We start from the raw sequence: 21,577 nt of genomic DNA, 5'->3' as shown, positions 1-21,577 counted from the left end.
ACACATTCCCTGTGTTCATAGTAAAGGTTACCCTCAGCTCAGCATTTCCTAAATATTTTACTCAATTATATTACACCTTGTGTTCCTACTAAACTGTATGTGTAAAAAGACATTTTAACCTGGAGCTGTTGAGATGGCTCAGTGGATAAAATGACTGCTACCCCAGCACAACAGGCTAAGTTCATATTCCCAGTTCCCACATAAGAGTTAGGTATGGCATCATACATCTATGATTCCGGTGCTGAGTGTAGGCTATAGAAAGGGTTTTCTGCTCAGCAAGTTGAGCCAAGGCTACAAGTTCTATATCTAGATACTTTTGTCTCAAAAAATATGGTAGAGGCCATAAAGAAAGACATATGTGCACACGGTCTTTGATTTTTAAATTTACTGTGGTGGTTTGAATAAGAATGGTCCCAATATGTTCATATATCTGAATGCTTGGTTCCCAGTTAGTGGAACTGTTTGAGAAGGAGGAGGAGGCACAGCCTTGGTTGGAAGAGGTTCTTCCCTGGGGGTGGGCTTTGATGTCACAAAAGACTCATGCCATTCCCAGCCTTCCCCCATCATCTGTCTGTCTCATGGTTGTGTCTCAAGATGTAGACTGACAGCTACTGTTCCTGTGCCAGCCATGGCTGCCTGTGTACTGTCATGCTCTCTGCCATGATGGTCATGAACTCTAACCCTCTAAAACTGTAAGCCCTAAATAAATTATAAATTGCCAAGGCCATGGTGTCTTACCATAGCAATGGAAGACTAACAGACATTTTTAAGAGTCAAAAAAGTGAAAATAATGTGTTTTGAGCCATTATAAAAGTCTTGTAAAGAAGATCACCTTGGAGATTAATTTTGAAGAGCATTTAGGATTTGAATAAAATTTCAAGGCAGTGAATAGAAGTAACAAAATCAGAAAAGCCAGTCATAAGTGAAGAGCAGCAATTAGAGGTGTTTGATTGGAGAATAGGATTTGATTAGGAGATTATAGACAAGTTAGAGTGATACTGGAGATAGCATGGGCTTACAAGTGGAAGGTTCAGTATTTAATCCAGGAGATAATGGGATTATAACTCCAACTAACTATAGTACTCACCCATACTTTACAAGTCAGATAAGGCTTCACAGCCTGAGATTCACCTTATACTAGAAAAAAAAGATAGTAGATAATACCTACTGCCCAGTGATGAAGATTTGAAAAATAACGAGAGCAAAGCTAAATGAAACTATTATCCATGGTAGTTACTGTGTTACTGATCTAATTAACCTGAGATGATATGAGAGAAAAGAAGATGAATAATGAAATAGACAAAAAGAATGAGAATAAAGATTCTGTAGACTTTAGAGGTGAGAAAGGCAACCAAGCAAGCAGAAAAGGGTGGGAAAATCAGTTTGATATCCTAGAAGCTGAGAAGGGTGGAGTGGTGACTAATAATGGTTGACTTTTAAATTAGTAGCAGAGAAAACAGGGATTAAGGTCATTGGCAATGTAAGAGAGTTGGCTCCCACTTAATCCCCATACCATACCTAATATTGTGTCTGGGAATAAGAGCACAAATGTGAGTACAAGGCGTCGATGAGGTCATCTGCAAAGATATACCATGCACGTCCAAGGGTTCAGAGGAAAGAGTGGGAAATAGGGAGATGCTGACATTTCAGTAGGTGCGTGTGTCACCAAGAACAATGAGTCATGATGAGAAATGAGGAAGTTTAGGATAAGAAGGTATCATGAGTCACAAAACAGGGAGAGGCTGACCAACAATAGTAGAACACTATTAAGCTTCAGGGCAAACAGAAAGTTTGTACTTCGGCTGTCTCTATCCTCTTAGCAGTGCCTGGATACATTGCCTAATATTTAATCAAATTTTAAAAGACAAATATACATTTTAGGGTGTTTAGCATAAAATAAAACTCTAGAGTGTCCTACACAGAAAAAGGCTACTGTGCATAACTTTGATATGCAATTGCCCTGTCCCCATATCCCTTAGCAAAGCACAGGGTCATGAGATGGAGAGTCAGCTGCAAAACGGAGCAAGGCTTTCCTCATGTGGCCAACCTGGCCCCGTGTTCTATCTGTAGGACCTTGCGGATCTGCAGCTTCACTCTTCCCAGAAATAAAATCTGGGTCACAGGGGTTAGAGTTCTAGCACCAACTTGTGTCTAATGAATAACTATCATTGATTTCCCAGCCCAGGGGCTCAGCATTCCTTCTCCGCCAACAGCTCTGACTATTGGCAGAAAGGAGGAAGACCTGGGAGGTGCCTCCCACGGTGTTGCTGATCTCCACCACTTACTGTCATCAAAGAAACATACGAAATCTGAGTGTTTGAAGTCTTAAGATCGCAGTGGGCAGCCACCTCTCTGTCTCTTACCCAAGTAACTACTGCTACTGTCATATCCCTGGACCAAGAATGGACAGACTGCTGCTTTGTCTGGCTGTCTTCACCGGCCTTCTTTCAGAAGCCTTTTCTCAGACAGGTAAGACGTTTAGACTATAGTCAGGGAGCAGAAAATGAAAGAAAAAAAAGAAGTTCAATCTGAGACATTGTTTCTCTGAATTTGTTGAAAGCCATTATATTTCTTACTTTATCTCGCAGACCTCAAAGGGAAGGTATTTGTGTTCCCCAGACAATCTGAAAGTGACCATGTGAAGTTGATCCCACATCTGGAGAAGCCTCTGGAGAATTTTACCCTGTGCTTTCGATCCTTTAGTGACCTTTCCCGCCATCACAGTCTTTTCTCCTACAGTGTCAGGGGCAGAGACAATGAGTTACTAGTTTATAAGGAAAGAGATGGGGAATACAGCCTACACATTGGACATTCGAAAGTCACAACCCGTGGTAAAGAAGAGTTCGCTTCTCCAGTGCACTTCTGCACCAGCTGGGAGTCCTCCTCTGGCATTGCTGAATTTTGGGTCAATGGGAAGCCTTGGGTGAAAAAGGGTCTGAAGAAGGGGTACGCTGTAGAAGACCAACCCAGTATTGTCCTAGGACAAGAGCAGGATTCCTATGGGGGAGGGTTTGATAAGGACCAGTCCTTTGTAGGAGAGATTGGGGATTTGAACATGTGGGATTCTGTGCTGACTCCAGAAGACATTCAATTTGTATATCAAGGCTCCCCTCTTAATCCTAACATTCTGGCTTGGGAGGCTCTGAGCTATGAAGCGAACGGCGATGTAGTCGTCAGGCCCCGGGTGTGGGATTAAGATCTTACGAAAACAAAACCTCATGAAAATGAAATTACCGGTATCTCTTAAAGAGGTCATTGCCAACACAACTCAACACTTAATCTGTCGCCTTTGCTTCCTTGTGAATGCCCTGCCTACATAGCTGTCTAATAAAAATATTGTCCAATTCCACCTGCATTGACACAGTCTTAAAATGTGTTCTCTTGGCTCTAACATTTTGTTTGTTTGTCTGTTTGTTTGTATTTGGTTTAGGTTTTCATTTTATAATAATTGGTGTTTCGATGTCTAGGGAAATTGAGTTGTAAGGGGGGCAGTTTTTAAGAAACTAGAATGCCTGAGCATTCAAGAAAAGGAAAGTGGCAACATTTACAAGCTGCTGGTAACCCGTTTAATAATAGGTCAAAATATGTGTAAGTTTTCAGTGGAAATCTTTGAATTGTTTTTCCAAGAACAAGTCAATAAAAAAAACAGAAAATCTGATATTGCTCAAAGGATAGAACTATAATGAGATAGGTAAGTGACAGTTGAGAACCTGACAGCAAATAATGAGATGGGAAAGCTACAATTGGAATGAAAACTAAACACATATTAAAAATTTGGATTATTTTGTATGAAGAGAAACATACCTGATGTCTCAAAAGCCCCAATGGTGCTATAGAACATCTGGCTTTTGCAGTGCCATCAGAGGTTATCAGGGACATACTGTATGTTTTCTGGTCATGTAATAATTATTGCTAGCAGAAACTTCTTTGAATTCCTTCCATGATCCCTGCTTCTCACAACAGTGACTTTGCCATTTATAACCTGGTCTCCACATCTCTGTGCATGCTGCAGTTACAACTTGGCACAGCGAGAGTCACATGAGCTACAACACTCCAAAATAGTTTCCAGATATTATTAGTGGCAGTTGTTGATATGATTTTTTTTAAAGCACAAAACACAGCACCCAGCACGTTCTCTAAAGACATAGATCACCTTCCCAAAGAAGATGGAGTTTGGGATGCCTATGGAGAAAAGGGCAGGTCTGGCTCAAAGATAATCGAGCATGAAGTACAGAAAAGTCACAAATGGGGCATCCAGAACAATAACCAAAGCAATCGTTTCTGAGGTCAATTACTCAGAAAGGACAGAGAAGAAACCATCAGAAAGAGCAGGCGGGAAAGAGTCCGGGAATTTTATAACAAGACAGTAATCTCAGGTGAGAGGCAGCAGGTAGAACTCAGAGTGATCTGCTACTCAGAATAGCAAGTTACTTTGGATGGAGATGTTAGCAATGTGGCAATCATTCATTTTCAACTTCCACTGTTCTTAAATAAGATTTTTCGTACAATATATTCTGATCACAACTTCTCCTCCTCCAACTCTTCCCGGATTCTCCCTGCCACTCCTCCACACACCCCATCCAACTTCACACCTGCCTTCTCTCACTTCAAAAAACAAATAGGCACCAGGCATGGTGGCGCACACCTTTAATGCCATCACTCGGAAGGCAGAGGCAGGTGGATCTCTGTGAGTTTGAGGACAGTCTGGTCTACAAAGTGAGTTCAGGACAGCCAAGGCTACACAGAGAAACCCTGTCTCAAAACAACAACAACAACAACAACAACAAACAGGCAAAAAAAGAGCAGAATTTAAAGAAGAAAAAGTACAAGAAACACATACACTACATTACATTACACTACACACACACAGGCACACACAGGCGTGCACACACACACACACACACATGAAATTGGAAACCATACAATACAAGCAAAGAGCAGTAAGATAATAATGACCAGCTAAAGCAATTTGAGACAAAAACAAATCTATGAAAAACACCATTAAGTAAATTTTGTGTTGACATCTACTGCTGGGCATGAGGCCTACCCATAAGTATGGTTTATAAACCCAGTGGGACCCCATTAAAGAAAACCAATTTTTCCTTTATGAAAAGTCATCAATTGGAGATAGCTTTTTAGTCAAGGATGGGAACTCATGTCTACTTCTTCCTCTCAGTTCTTGGACCCCACCTGTGCAGGACCTGTGCATGCTACCACAGTCTCTGTGAGTTTGTCTGTGGGTCAGTCCTGTTGTATCTGGAATGCCATCTTTCCTTGGTATCCTCCTGCCCCATTGGCTCCTAAGATCATTTCTCCTCTTCTATATCAGTTACCCAAGCCATGAGGAGGGCAGATTTGATGAAGATATTTCATTTAGGACTGAGGGTCATGAGGTCACTCACTCTCTGCACACTGTCCACTCGTGGGTGTCCATATTAGATGCCATCCTTTGCAGAAGGAAGCTTCTCTGATGATAGCTGAACTCAGCGTCCATCTTATAAGTTTAGGTTTGCTTTATGGTGTTGTAATGTTAATAAACCTTTCAGAGGTAGGCCCATGAATAGAATCCTGCCTGAGCTCAGATCCCCAGCACTCACTTCTAAAACCAGATGTGGCCACAGAGACCTATAACCACACAGCTGGGCCTGGGAGGTAGAAACAAAGGATCACTGAAACTCACTGATAAGAAGATTCATCTGAAAAATGGTGAGTTCCAGATTCAGTTAGAAAACATGGCTCAAGGAGATATGGCAGAACAGGGCATTTGACATCTTTCCTTGCCTCTTCACATACACACACAGACACGTGCATCCACACACACACAAGTGTACACATTCACATACTCTATACACAGAGATAGACTATTCTAGAGTAAACAGTATTCTTATAAGAGCATGCAAACACACTGCTTGCCTTAATATTGCATCTCCTTAGTAGGCTGTCTTTGCTTAGCAGCCCCTTTGCAAGTAACATAAGACAAATTTCAGAAATAAATCCAGTACAGTCAAATATCAGAATCTATCTGTTCAATATTTATTGAGCCACTATTCCATTCCAGGCATGATGCCAGGTACTGAAAATGTTATACTGGTGAAATAATCATGGTACTTGCCTTTTGTGGGGAGTCTATATTCTGATAAGTCTATGTTGTCTAAATACAGGTTCCTCCTAACGACACCCAGCCTGTATGGTAATCCATCCTTCACATCTTCAGGTTTATCTTCAGGTTAGTATGTTCCTATTCCCCTCCCAGCTCCCTCTGAGTTAAAGGAATCATTTATTCTCATCTATCATTTGTAACTCAGTGTGTGTGTGTGTGTGTGTGTGTGTGTGTGTGTGTGTTAGAATCTGGTGTTTATACCCAGTTTCTTGCACTTAAAAAAGGAAAAAACCTCTGCCTTTCAGAGTGACTCTCTGTTGGGTAGAATCCCAGATAACTATGTGTCTGTTCTTTCTGCTATGTGGCCCATACTTAATGCAAAAGAAACTCATGCAGCCTTTAGTCCTGAAAATTCTAGGAGTCTGTGACGAGCTGAATTCAGACAAGATTTCCTTGCTTCTACAATGGCCCTGGCCTTCTCGAATTCTGTGAGTCTTTGACGAGCAAGGAGCATGTTGCAGTTTTGTGTTTCCATGGGAACCCTCTCACTAAGCCTGAAGTGAAATAAACTGAGAGACCAACAATCGTCTTCTGAAGGAACCAGGTACATGACCCATTACTTCATCAAGCAACAGCTCAAAGCAGCACCTCTCTCCTAACAAGTTCTTTCCCTTCCTTGAAGTCTGTCACATCTTGTTCTGGTTGAGGAACACAAGCATCACAGACTCCTGATCATCTCTTTTGTCAATTCTTATATATGGAATTGTGTATGCTATCATCATCATCATCACCATCATCATCATCATCATCATCATCTATTTTACAGTATTAAATGTTCAATTAAAATTTTTTTAAATTTCTTCCCACAAGAGACAAAAGCTATCTAACAAAAAATCTCAAAAGCAAGCATAAGCAGCCTTCCTTTTGATTATTTGTCAGGGCTGCCCAAGAAACTCTTAAAGCATTAGATGCTGTTGCTATTGCCCTTGGTTGCCCCTAGAGGTAGACTTTAAGCCCCTGGTGTTGAAGAAATTGTGCACATCAAATAGAGAGCCCAGACACCCCATGGCTAGAACAGACCTGAATGCCTCTTTTCTGAGGACTAGCTTTCATGGTACCAGAGATTCCATGCAAGTGTCCAAAGGTAGGAAGCAACAATATGAACCACAATGACCAGAAAGATACAATAACCCTAAGGGTGCAGTAATGGTATGTATACCTTGGCAGTAACCAACAACTCTCTAACTGGACAGAAGACCCAATTTCAACAAGAAGGAAATAATGCCCAGCACTAGACACTTAGCGCACTACCTAGAGCTAGTAAAGAAAACAGACCTACAATTACTTTACTAAACCAGCACAATCCCTAGCTTCATTCTAAATATTTGTCTTTACAGTTACAGAAAACTGCAGTTCTTTTCATATATCAAGAAAATGTATCTATGCAACAGAGGGAGGCCATTAAAGAAACTACAACCAATTGAAATTCCAAGTTGTGCCTCCCTGTCCAAGTAGATACACCTACAACACCCACGCCTAAGCTCAGGGATCACTGTAGAAAGGGGGCAGAAATATAAGGTCCAGAGAGACAGGAAATTTGCTATGAGATTGTGTCTTCTAGGAATATCAGTAACTACACCCATGAAGTATCAATCTGGATGACTAAACACTACCTGAAAAAGAATGACATCAATAGACAAGTCAGTGTAGAAGTAGGACATCTCATGAGGCCTCAACCCTACTCAAAGCACTACAGGCAACTAAGAGATGCTGAGAGGGAGAGAGACAGTCTTCCTCAGGGACGATCACACCAATTAGCTATCCTGCACCAAATGTACAGCCGTGAAGACACACAGACAGACTGAGCATGTTCAATTTACGTATTTAGGAGTGTGTTATGTATGCATGCATATATTATGTATGTCTTATATATGTATACATGCATGCATGGATGTATGTAACAACAACTAATGGAAAAACATGAATTTGAAAAAAAGAACAAGGAAGAGTGTATGGGAAGGTTTTGAGGGAAGAAAGGAAAGAGCAAAAGTATGTTATTATATTATATTATATTATGTTCAAAAAACAGTTTTTAGCAGAAAGTACAGTTCCATTTCAATGCGTTTAACATGGGAATAGAATTCCTGGCAATTGAGGAATTAAGCAGTCTTCCCAAGTACTGTAGAAACAGCAAAAAGTGACAGAGAAGATGACGAGTGATTTGAAATCTATAAGGAATATAGAAATATTTGGGGGTCACAACAATCCAGGCAACTGATTGCCTATTCATTCTTAAATTGCCTTCATACTTTAACTTCCTTGTGCCTGTAACTAAAACTGTGGGACTTAGGGAACAAGCAATACACAGTTGTGTGATGGGAGGCCTAGTGTTGTAAGAGTAAGGAGCTGAGTCTTATTTTCATGGCTACAAAAGAGCAGGTAGAAGTATTTCTCAGGTCCTAGGACTAACGTTTTTTTTTTTTTACCAGAGTAGTCCATCATGAATTTCTAGAGAAGAGACCTCGTGTTCAGTGCTCTGTGGTTTCCAAAGGAAACTGTGGGAATGTCTGAGGCTAAAGCAATGAGATCTCTGAGCTGTCTTGGCCCAGAGTTAGTTGGAATAGAGAAAATGATATTTTTGTGAACATTAGAGAATACCAAGTATAGTCACATTCGAAGAAAATGGAAGACTGCTTCAAGTATTTGTTAAACATTCTGTTGTCTGGAAAGAGTACTTGTATAAGACTTCAAAGAACAAGAATGGGCCATCCTTAAAGACTCACTTTTACTCTTTACCAGGCTATGACTAAATGCATGATAAGCTTATACTGTGACCTAAATTTGTATTCTGGGGACTAAGGAGCTGACTCAGTACGTTTGCTGCTCAAATTTGATGAGTTGAGTTTGGATTCTCAGAACGACATATAAGCTGAGTATGGCAGCATGTGATTGTAATACCAGCACTGAGAAGGTAGAAACAGGAAGATCCCTGGATCTCTTTAGCTAGACAGTATAGGTGAATCACCAAGCTCCAGGTTTATTAGAACACCATATGTAAAAGTGTAAGGTTTAGGGCAATTGAACACAGGCACATATATGCAGCACAGATCCACATATACATACATGCACTCATATATACACACAAACACATATACACATATTCATACACTTACACATAAAAATATTTTAAAATAAAAATAAATGAATTTGAAAAACAATTGAGCTTGGACTTCAGGGTTTCTGTATCACTTTTTGTCTAAGGCCATTCTTTTCTGAGATCAGCATGAGAAATTCCAAGAGGCAATCACAAACAGAGGTGATTAAAGTATATGTGGCCAGTAGTATAGAGCCACAGGACCCAAGAGGAAAGGAAATCTCAGGTTACCAACACCTACCGAGGCCACAGGCACACATCAACAGAATGAGAGCCAAGGGCAGGTCCAAAGCCCTTCTCTCTGTGTCCTAGAAGCTGCAGAGGTTGTCCAAATTGACCTCATAGAAATACTTGAGGCACTAGATGTGAAGATGCATGGAAGACCTCCTGGACAGAAGCTGTGGCCTGGCATGTGTCCTCAGCATTCCTGTGACAACGAGGAGGAAGAGAGTGCCTCCCTGGAACAGAAAGTCACTTGTTTTAACTTCTTGGTATGTAGTTCTACAGAAATAAAGAAAAAAAGGAGGAGGAGGAGTGGAAGAATTACTCATATACCCTATTGTCAGTCTCAGTCACTGGACCTAATTCTTTCCCAAACAAACCCACGCGTATGGGAAATAAGGTGAGCTTTTGTGACATAGACAGAGGAGCACCACATTTGACTTTGCGAAAGCATTTTCTTCACTGATAATTAACCGAGGATAAAATACTGACATGCAAGAGAGCAAAGAATTGCACCCAAGGAATTTCACTTCTTCGAGTGAGTTGAGCTGTTTTTCACTAGGAGAAAATTTAAGTAGCAGGCCAGATAAGAACAAAGGCAGCTCAGTTTCCTTGAGTGGTTGACTTGTGAAGCACTCCCAGGTTCCTTTGTATATTCTGACTCTGTGTAGGCCCATGTGCAGTAAATCCCTTGGAAAATTAACCCAGAAGAGAGGAGCTCGATAAGAGAAGTGTTTCCTAGGGAGGCTGTCCCTGATCACAGAGGCTACAAAGTAGCTCCTGTAAAGGCAAAACCAGGTGTGGTTGGCCCCTTGTGTCTCCGCTATTGTCACCTTTTAGATCCTATGATTATTTACAGTTGCTCACATATGCCTTTACCAGCACTGTACAGGGATATAAGTAACCTACTAATGTCATCAGGCTGGCCTGGTGACTAGCAAGGCTGGGCCTTGAAAAGAACCAGAATTCTGTTACTTAACAAAAAAAATGATAATCAGACCTCCTAGCATTGTAGCGATCTTTCAGAAATAAACCACAATTCTTTGGCAATCTCCAAAATAAGAAAAGAGTACACATACATTCCATTTACTCAATTATTGTTCAGCTTTTGGTCTAGGGAGGCTGCTGTACCGAGCTCAAGCTATCCTTCTCTTGATAATTTCAATGCTTCATTACATCATCTGCTTCTTGTGACGTCATCCTTGGCTCCTTAGACCTATTTTACTTAGAAATAAATGAGGAGGGAAAAGCAGGAAGAGGAAGAGAGGTGTGCACTCCCATTTTCCTTTTAATATCACTATTCTTTCACACACAAAACTCAATTTCAATCAATCTAGCATGGATATTTTAATTTAAAAAAAAAAACAGACTCTGTTTCTAGGCACCAATTTCGTTCATAAAGATTAAAATATTTTGGAAGGTCCATGATGTCTATAAGAATTTCTTTCCTTTTTCAAATGGTATTTCCTTTCGCCCTCAAATTATACTTCCCTCTCCACTTTCTTTTCCTTCCGTCTCTGGAAGGAACATTGGCTTCGTGGCTAAGAATTTGATGCATGAGCACATTTCAGTGTTCTCACTCTCCCACAGGGTTTTTATCTCTCTGGAATGTATAAATCATTTTGAAAGCTCCTTTCTGTGCTATATTGTGCTTTTGAGTTTATCTACTGGTGTGTTCCTCACACAGAAACGCCCTCAGGGTCAGCCACAGACAGGGCCCAGGCTTGGGTGGTAGAAGGGCTGTAGCTACTCAGATGCACTCACTTCTGGCTGAGTGGACTCAAATAGCAGTCAGTGGGTGTGGGAGGGCCCCTGTTAACATAGTCCTTATGTTTATTGACAGGCATTCCAGCCACCGAAAGTCACCTCCTGCCTCCAGGGATGGAATGAGCCACGTCTTTAACTCTGCCCTTTCTAATTTCTTCTTTCCCAAGGCAAACTCTGGTGCTCCTTGCTTCCTTGTTTCTTCTTCGTAGGCCTCTAAGATGACGACCAGAGAGGACTGAGTAGTTGACTCCCCCATGCCACACTCCCCATCCCGTGACCATCACTCTTTCTGCCTCACTTCTGGGACAGTAGAAAGCACCCTGGTTACAATCTGAGGCACAAGTTCCTTCATGCTTGTTTTGAACTGAGCGCCTCACAAGAGACAGGTTGAAAGTGAGATACTTACTGCACAGATGACTCTAAAATTCTCCAAATATAGAACAAAATAAAGAGCAAGCACACGCTGGAATAGTGTGTGGGAAAGTCATGGTAGAGGCCGTCTCCACAGCAATCTTTTGATGCAAATCAATCCATCTGTAAATTGCACACTCATCTCTACATGAAGCATATGGTTCCTTATTTTCAAAGATGGAGCATTTTCTAAAACATAAGGATTTCCAGACTTCCAAAAATCTAGATTGTTTCCTAGATTTCTAGAGGCAGTTACCTAAATACAATGACAGCTAATGTTTTCTTGTCCTTTAAGTAAAATGATCCAGAACTACCACTTGATATATGGTAGCAATCTCAGAGTCCCTCACCTAATTTTTACAAAACATTGTGTGCTGTGCAAGAGAGAAGATGGGACAGTGGAAGGCTTTGGGTTCTTTTCTACCTTGTTTCAAATTTTACCCCACCCAAGTGATGCCCTTTTCTTGTACCAAACCATCATCAATTCCTTCCACTTTCTAAATGGCTCAAAGTGATGGCCATGGTCTTAGCAGCATTAAATAAAGGAGCCAGACCCTTCAGGGAAATTATCTAGCAATCAAAAATCAAATTATATCTTTTTATTTTCAACTTCTTTCTCCCAAAAGAAATGTTAGTTTGCCTCCTACCCCTGGCTTTGATGAAGGTCTGATATTCTTTTGCCATTTCTGGGCCTCCGTCTTCTTCCCAGCAGCTTCCCTTCTCTCCCTGGTAACTTGCCCTGAAACCCTTAAGTCCCTGTGGACACTTTTACAATAGAGTGATATTTGCCTGTGATTCACCTCACCTAAATTATTCTGGCTGGAAGTAGAAATACCACATCTTCACTCCTACTGTGTTCCTGAAGGTCAGCTCTCCCTCGGAGTAATTCCGTTCTAATACAGTCTTAGTAGAAGTTTCTCTTAAGCAAAGCTATCCACCCATGAGTCTAACTAAACCTCATGTTGGTGTCCCAGCTGCTCTTATTTTCCCTAGTGCAAATCTATGCTGGAGAGGGACAGGACTTCTGTGGCTTTCGCACAGGAACATAAAAGGATGTCCACTCACGTACTGCACAGCGGTATAACAGTATGCCCCTCCGAATACTTTGAAAACATATGCAGTACTCTCAGATTGTGGTACTTTAGGAACCAGAGATTAAATAGAAGACTAAGGAGATAGCAAGACTGATGAGGGAGGGCAATAACATATGTGCCCATGTGAGCCAACATTGCCCTGATTAGAACTACAAAGACACTGATCCCCTTTGTTCTTCCTATTCTCTTTTCCTTTCTCTTGTCTCCTCCTCCTCAACTTCCTCCTCCTCCTCTTCTCACCACTCTTCTCCCTCCTTCTCTCTCCTATACCCATTTCTCCAACACTGTCCTAGAATCCACATAATGATGAAAATTTCTTTGCTTCTCTGCTTTGAGACATAGCAACTGAAGAATGACAAAGAACAAACCTCACAACCTGGCAGAGGTGATTGGGGTATTTATGTTGTTTTCCTGGAACTTTCCAGACTCTATGGATACCAGTGCACCCTCTTGGTGTGTTTTCTCATCCTGTAAAATTGACCCCACCCCCACTGTGCTATCATTGTGACTTTATTTCTGACCATCACTTCCATACCTCCACGTGCTTGAGAACATGGTGGCTAGGTCAGGGACAGGGTACATAATGGCGCTTCTTCTATGGATACCCATCAGCCTTGTAGGCCAAATGCAGCTGAAGAAATTCTGTGACACAAGTATTCTTCTTTGCTACCTTAGCCATCATGACCCACTTTTTCTTCACAGAGATGCTATGACTGCTACATCCTTACCTACAAACACACAAGAGACAGTCATCATGAAGGAGAGCATCCTGCTTTAAAAATAATGAAGCTTTGCAACTAGTCTGACTATGGTATCTATCCAGGTGAGACTATACCCCTTCCTCATATGGTGTTTGGTATGTCTTCCTTGTCTATAGGTCTGGACATCATCTCCTATGTTCTCATTCTTCCCACTGTCTCAAAGATCACTCAGCTAATAGCTGGATGAAGGCCTTTGTCACTCCAAACATTGGCAATTATGGATGGGCCTCTATTGCCTACCTCAAGCCTGGGTCAGAAAATTCTGTAGAACAAGACCTCCTTCTCCAAGTCACCTAGACTTTCAACATTCTTATATTTAACTGTGTTGTTTACAGGTCAGGAGACAAAATAGTCAAATGTACCATATGTAGAAGTATGGACAGGTTTCTCAGTTGATCTATTCTGAAGAGACAGAACTCCCATGTCTTCGTTGCATTAAACAACCTCACAGTTCGAATGTGGTAAATCTGTTCTGTAGTGGGCTAGTCACATTTTACCTCAGTATCTCCAATTTAAAATGTTATTTCTGATTTCATATATTTCAAGGCTTTTCGCAGCCATTTTTCAAATGAGTTTTTGAGTTTTTTATGGAAAGAATGGATATGATTTATTTTTAAAAAGGCACTCCCAAATTCCAGTCATGGACATATCTGTTAAAAAAAAACTTCATACATATATACAATGTATTATGGGCATATCCACCCCCTTTTCCCTCCATATAGGCCTGCCCAGTCTCCCTCGCACAACATATCTACATCTCCCTCCTAACTCCACATCTTTTTAAAAAATCTTCTGAGTCCAATGTCAGCTGCCTATGCAGGTTTGTAAATATTGTCATCTACTAGGGCATTGGTAACCTACCAATGACCACATATGCCACACACACCAATGAAAAGTAATTCTCTCTCTGTCAGGAGAAAACGACTGAAATTGGCTCCTCATCTAAAGATGGAGCATCAGAAGACCCTCCATGTTGGACTCCTTACCTTTCCTGATCTTGTGAAGGTCTTATGTGGGTAACCAAAGCTTCTATGAATTTATGTGCATCGCAGCCATGTCATGTTCAAAGGCCAGCCTTTTATAGTGCTCTTTCCCTTCCTCCCACTCTTACATTCTTCCTACCTTCTTCTCCTGTAGGGTGCTCTGAGCCAGGGAATGGGTGACATAAATGTTCCCTGTGTGACTGAGCACTCACAGTTGCCTTTTATCAGCATTTTGAAATTATGAGCCTCTGCATTAATCATTACCCACTCTAATAAGAAGCTTTTCTAACCAAGGCTGAGAGCAGCACAAATGTATGAATATAAACATAAATATTTAGAAAAGAGTTTGACAACATGACCATTTACAAAAATAACATCAATAGTCTCTCCCCCTAGGGCCTATGACTTTCCTGAGCATGTGGTTTTGACCATGCTTTAAATAGCTTACAATTTTTTTATAAGACAGCTTCATACTTGTTCATATCCCTTATTTTTCCACTGCCTACCCCCATGCCCACTTAAGCCTTCTCTCCCAGTATTCCCCCTCCTGCTCTTTCATACCAGAGCTATAGTATTAAAAAAAAAAAAAAAGCACTGTACTGTCACAAAAATAGACACACAGATCAACGGGATAGAGTAGCAGACCAAGATGTAAGACATGCAATTATACTATGTGATCTTTAACAAAGATGCCCCAAAATATATAATGTCAAAAAGACAGCATCTGCAGCAAATAGTTCTAGGAAATATGAGTTCCCAAACTGCAAATGTAACTTTTATTCTCCTTTTGCAATGGTCATCTCAGAGGCTTACTGCCTCTGCCTGATAACCTAGGCCTGGTCCTGGAAGCTTTAGCCTCTGTACAATCTAACCTAAACCTAGAATGTTTTCAGCCTGTGAGACTTACTGCTGAATAAGCTCACCTGAACTCTGGCTGCCTGGTTCAATTCAGCTGTTCCGCCTCCAACTCCTCTCCAAGCTGACTGGTTCAAACTGTCTTTCTTCAGCTTCTAACTGAAGTGCTCTGCTTGGCATCAAACTGACTCTAGCAATCTGTTCTAATCTTCTTTTCACTCTCTGGATAATTCTATCTTTGTCTATATCTAGCATGTTCTCTCTTCAACTCTTTCTGTAAAACTCTTCTGGTAACTCGCCTCTCTCTTCTCTGAGCTTCTCTCTCTCTCTCTCTCTCTCTCTCTCTCTCTCTCTCTCTCTCTCTCTCTCTCTCTCTCTCTCTCTCATTCTCTTTCCTCTCTGTTCTGGTGAGAACTCAGCATATCCTACTCTGTCAAATTGTTCTCTTATTAGTTACTTTGTCTGCTCCTCAATTATACATCACTTTCAAACATGAGTGCTTCTTTCTGTTAACTAAATTTACCTTCATTGTTTGGAAATAAAGATTTATATTAGGAGCATGTCTGCATTCCAGCCAGATCACACAGACCTAAGAGGTCTTTGGATGTGGCTGGAACAGCCTTGTTGCTGGATTAGGCCCTGCACCAACTCAACAATTACAGATTTTTGTGGTCTTGTCATAATTGTTCCCCAGGTTTATCTATTTGAGGAGTAAGAAGTGATGCTTCTGCTCCAAAAATCAGGAGAAAAAAGAGAGATTTCCTTTCTTCTGTTCATTGGACTATGACTCACCCTCTCAGTGGGAGCTGGAGGAACTACAGGATCAGCATTAGTACAGACCTACCACCTAGCTTGGGATTTCAACACAAAATAGATCAAGCCATGGTCACCACCACAGATAGCCAGTGGCTGGAGTGGCACTACAAATTAGAAGGGCTCTGGATCTCTTGACATCAGTACAACGGGACTTGTGTCATCCTAGGGAGGAATGTTATTTCTATATAGATGAATCAAGATTGGTTGAACAAAATTTTAAGACCCTCCACGACTCCCACAACAATTTGAGGTCCTGATGAGCCTTCAATAACCCTGTCCCTTGGTACTTCTACCATCTCATTGCTGAGGTCTGGCCCTTGATGGGCTAATTGGAACTATTGGAGCCCTCCTCCTTCTCACCCTACGCATTATATAGTTTCTCAAAAAGCAAGTTACTAATATAGCCAAAGTCACCATCAATCAAGTTCTGGGACAATATCAAGCTATTCCTGCTGATACATAGGATGACACTTCCTCAATATAAAAATAAAAAGTGGAGGAAAATGTGGGTTACCCAGCCAGATGAAGGAGAGTAGAGCATTGTCTATACCGGGAACTTCTCTCAGAGAACACAGCAGGAGTGGGGCCACGCTCTACCCAAATCAGGCCTGGACCTACTTGTTAAGAGACAGTTTTTCTGGGTCCAGCCCAGGAACAAGTTGGCAGAGTCAAAACTGATTTCATATTCCCAGGCCCAGAACCCAACTCCTATCCTGCTTCTTCAGTTGTTTCATGTTTGTTTGTTAACCAGTAAAGGATATAAAGAGGGAAGTTGCCATTATCCATTATCCAAACTAATGCACACAAGTTGTAAATGTGTTACCTGTCTTGACTTAAACCTTGCCCATCCCTTTGTTCCCTTATCATTGTAAGAGGAAACTAGACTGCGAAAAGCTAAGTTGAATGTCCTGAAACCAGGTGACCTGAAAAGGCCCAGTTACCCACTTTTACTTCCTTACTCAACCCCTTGTGTGAGATATAATTGGTCAACGCAACAGCCCACCCAGCTCGCCCTCACTTTGTGTCCCCATTCTTTGAAAACGTTGTGCAATCTCACTGCAGGGATTCCATTCAGATGTGGAACTGGCTGCCTCCCTTCGCATGTAGAAAATAAAGCTTTCATTTTTAAGCATCTCTGAAGTGAGTTTTCCACCCAGAACCCAACATACTCAGCTCCATAGAGACAAGGACCATGTTACCATGTTAAAATCAGTTAAGCTTCTGTTTCCCAGCAGAGAACTGAATTCTCAAAAATCATGTGACCAACCTGCTAATCTGAGAAGCTTTGAATGGCCCTGCATCCACTGCAGCAGTTCCTTCTCTGTGTGTTGCATCATTAAAGTCTGCCTGTCTTCAAACAGGTCCACATATGCAAATTAGGTGCATTTCATCCCATGTTCTGTCCTCCCCTCCCCCGATTCAAGCTATATAAGCTAGACCCCCATTTTAATAAATGAATTATCCTCCTACACAGTCTCCCGGATCATTCATACCCGCTGTACTGACCACAGCCCAAGACCATGCTCCCCAGCTCCTCTGCGCCATGAGACCACCAGTGTGTAAAAGCCAGTCAGGTCAGGGAATCCACAGGGAAACGTGGTTTTCAATATGTAGTAGATGAAGCTAGATTTTTTTACCTCTCACTCTAAAAAAAAAAATTCCACTGGATCAAGGAGCCCAACATAAGATAGAACGCCCTAAAACTGCTACTGGGAAAAATCAGGAGAACAGTTCAACTTATCAGGCACAGGTAAGGACTTTAATAGGACTCTGGTAGCAGAGGGAATAAGACCAACGATCAGGGACACTAAGAAGCTTCTGTTCATCAAAGGAAATTGACACGCAAGTTGAGAGGCAGCCAACAGAATGGGAGAAAAGTTCAGCTACCTGTACATCTGCCAGAAGATTAGTGTTTAGAAAATACAAAGAAATTTTTGAAAATTAACCATCCATAAAAAAAAAAAAAACCAACTCAATTAAAGGTGAGCTATGGGTCTGAATACAATGTTCTTGAAATAAGAAGTACAAATGGCCAGTAGACACTGAAAAAGGCATTTGACATCCCTAGCTATCATGGAAATGTGAATTAAAACCACTTTAAAATCCCATCTCATCCCAGTTAGAATGGCGATCATCGGGCATACAAACGGCAATGAATGTTGGCAAGGATGTGATAAACTGGAAACTGTTGTGCCCTGTTGGTAAGAGAGCAATCTACTGCACAACTTTGGAAGTAAGTCTGGAGATTTCTCAAAAATCTGGAAATAGAATTACCGCATGACCTACCTATACTAGCCCTGAGCATATACCCAAAGGATTTCATATCTTTCTATAAAGGTACTTACACATTCATTTTTGTTGATGATCCACTCACAAAAAAATTAATCTCACAGTACAATCTACAGATGTCAGAAATGAACTTGAATCACTAGCAAAGGAGACCCCAAAAGAAAATTGTGCCAAAATCTTGAAGGGAAGGTGATAGGTATGTATTTTTAAAAACTAAAGCACATTAAGAATGTCAGAATATACTGGCTTAGTAATTGAAAATTTTGTCTTTATTATTCAATTTACACTAAAGTCTTTCCTTCCATTATATATGATCCTCACTGTGCTGAGTATAGTCATAGATCATGCATAATTCTTACCGCTCTAATCTAAGTGTGCTGATCCAATTCTCTATGGTTGCTGGCTCTATCCATGAAACCAGATCCTTTCTAATTGCTATGATGAGAAAATGAGGTGGTCAAAAAGATTTATGCACTGTTTGGAGGAAGAACCATAAAAGTATTCTTCATTTTCATATACATGACACCTGCTAGATAATGTCATAATGGGGAAAAAATAGAACAACAAGGAAAAAAAATGACAGCAGCCAAAAGCCATTCAGAGATGCAGGGTTCTAAATCATTTAATTCACAAAATAACTGTAAAGTAAAAACATCTTTCCATATGAAGTCCCTTTTAAAGAAATCATCTGTATGGGCCAGTTTTGTGCTGCTATGACAGAATACCACTGCCTATAGTTTATAAAGAAAGAACGTCATGGTCCTGGAGAATGAGAATTCCAAGACCTTGGCATTAGCACCTAGTAAGGACCATCGTGTTGCATCATCATACATTGGAAAAAGAAAGAGAGGGAATGACAGCAATAGAACAAACGAGGAATAAAGTAATATTTAATAAATTACTTTGGATCACTAAACCACTCCTACAAAGAGTTTTTAACCAACTCATAATGGTTTTTATTGGGTCTCACTTTTCAATATACGTTAGGTAATGAGTTTCCAACTTGAAGGCACAGAGGCCCCAAGCTTGATTTGACCTGAAAGTCTTCTCCCTGAAGGCTAGCTTTTGTACAAGAAAGTGCCTGTACAAGCCTCCAAATGATGAAAGCAACCAACACGCTTTCCCATCTATGATGCTTATGAGCTACAATGACTGGCATGGTATGATGACCTTAAGGGTGCGATAGTGGCACATATGCCAACGGATCACTCATTAGACTTGAGACCCACTATCAACAAGAAAAAAAAATCATGTCTTGTACTGAAAATCCAGACAACCTAAAGGCTAATAAAGTCATTGATCTTGGAGAACCTACAACTGCCACTTCCCTAAACCAGCATAATCCTTAACTACAATCTAAGTATTTGTCCTTAAACCCACAGATAAGTGTAGTCCTCATCCTACACCAAAGAACTTCCCTTTGGAACAGAGAGAATCACAGAAAACCACAAATGAGGAAAATTCAGAGTTGTAGAGTTCAGTACCAATTAAGCTACAACTGATCCGGTCCCAACATCTACCACACAACTCCTACCACACAACTCCTACCACACAACTCCTACCACACAACTCCTACCACACAACTCCTACCACACAACTCCTACCACACAACTCCTACCACACAACTCCTACCACACAACTCCTACCACACAACTCCTCCCACACAACTCCTATACCTAAGGCCCAGTGATCTTTGTAGAAGAGGTAGAAAAAAAAAAAAGATTGTCAGAGACAAAGGAACAGGGAGTTTTCTGTGAGATTGTGTCTTCTAAAAGTATTAGTAGCTCCATCCATGAGGTCTCACCAGCACGACCACCTAAAAGTGACCTGAACAATGCCAGGACAACCAGATACACAACGGAAAAGTGAGAAAGCTCATGAGGTTCCAACCCTGGGTAAAGAACTACAGATATCTATGGAAGTTGATAATTGGAGAAATAGTCTTCACCAGGGAAAGCAGAAGGGAAATTATGTAATTAATTATAATCTTTAAAAACATATTTTGTTTGGTTTTGAAACAGGATTTCTTTATGTAGTCCTGATGGCCTGGAGCTTGCTACCTAGGCCAGGATGGTTTTAAACTCACAAAGATTCTCTTGACTCTGCCTCTTAAGTGCTGAAATTAAAGGCATACACCACCACACCTGGAGATAGATAAATATATATATTCCACATGAATTGTGATATATAATCAAATTATATATCTTAACCCTCCTCAAACAATTAGGATTTTTTTTGTTTTCTTACATGCATATGTTCATATATGCTGTCTTAGGTAATTTTTCTGGTTTCTTTCTGTGTCTATGATATAGCATTAACCAAAACCAATCTAGAGAGAAGAAGGTTTATTTCAGCTTAAATTTACAGTTCATCATCAAGGAAGACAAGACATGGACTCAAGGAAGTAACTTGGAGACAAGAACTAAAGCAGAAATCACAGAGAAACACTACTCACTGGATTGCCCCTGGGCATCCATGTAGCTACCCTTTCTATATAGCCAGGCCCCGTTGCTCAGGGATAACAACCTACAATGGGTTGAACCCTGCTACATCAAATTATAATCCATAAAATGCCTCTCATGAACATGCCCATAGGCCCACTCAATAGAGACGATTCCTCTATTGAGGTTCTCTCTTCCTAGATGTGCCAAGTTGACAACCAAGATTGGTCATGACAGTAATGGTAGAGAGAGTCTAAGATTTTTTTGTGACTTTACTAAAATGTATGCTGTCTCAGGAACACAAACTGTAATAAATGCAGTACCAAAAGCAACATACAGGTTCAATACAATTTTCATCAAAATTCCAATGCTGTTTTTTAGTGCCGTGCATGTATGTGTGTGTGTGTGCAGTTTTGATGTTTTTATGGAACTTTAAAAGACTCCAAATAACCCAAAGTATTCCTGAACAAAGAGAAGAATGCTGGCAGTGTTGTCAAATTTCAAGTTATCCAATGGAGCTAAAGTAACAAAACTACAAAGCATAGGCACAAAAACAGGTATGTCAATCAATGGTGTCAATCAATGAAATAGAATAAAATCATCAAATGTAAGCCCAAAAGTATACATTGGAGAAAAAAATGATATTTTCAAATGATGCTGTCGAAACAGGATACCCACACAGAG

General features: G+C 40.7%; 2 protein-coding genes across 4 annotated transcripts in view; one reads left to right on the top strand and one right to left on the bottom strand.

Annotated features, from left to right (window-relative positions):
• Tagln2 (transgelin 2) overlaps positions 1–21,577 on the bottom strand; it is a 960,136-nt gene that overhangs the window by 585,480 nt on the left and 353,079 nt on the right. The gene's annotated exons all lie outside the window — the stretch shown is intronic.
• On the top strand, positions 2,303–3,349 carry Apcs (amyloid P component, serum). Its single transcript, XM_051147908.1, has 2 exons — positions 2,303–2,469; positions 2,589–3,349. Exons 1-2 carry the CDS (start codon positions 2,403–2,405, stop codon positions 3,194–3,196), a joined length of 675 nt encoding a protein of 224 aa, XP_051003865.1. The 5' UTR covers positions 2,303–2,402; the 3' UTR covers positions 3,197–3,349.

The sequence above is a fragment of the Acomys russatus genome, chromosome 6, assembly GCF_903995435.1.
Source record: "Acomys russatus chromosome 6, mAcoRus1.1, whole genome shotgun sequence".
NCBI classification, from domain to species: Eukaryota; Metazoa; Chordata; class Mammalia; order Rodentia; family Muridae; genus Acomys; species Acomys russatus.
This window is presented reverse-complemented; position numbering and strand designations above follow the sequence as displayed.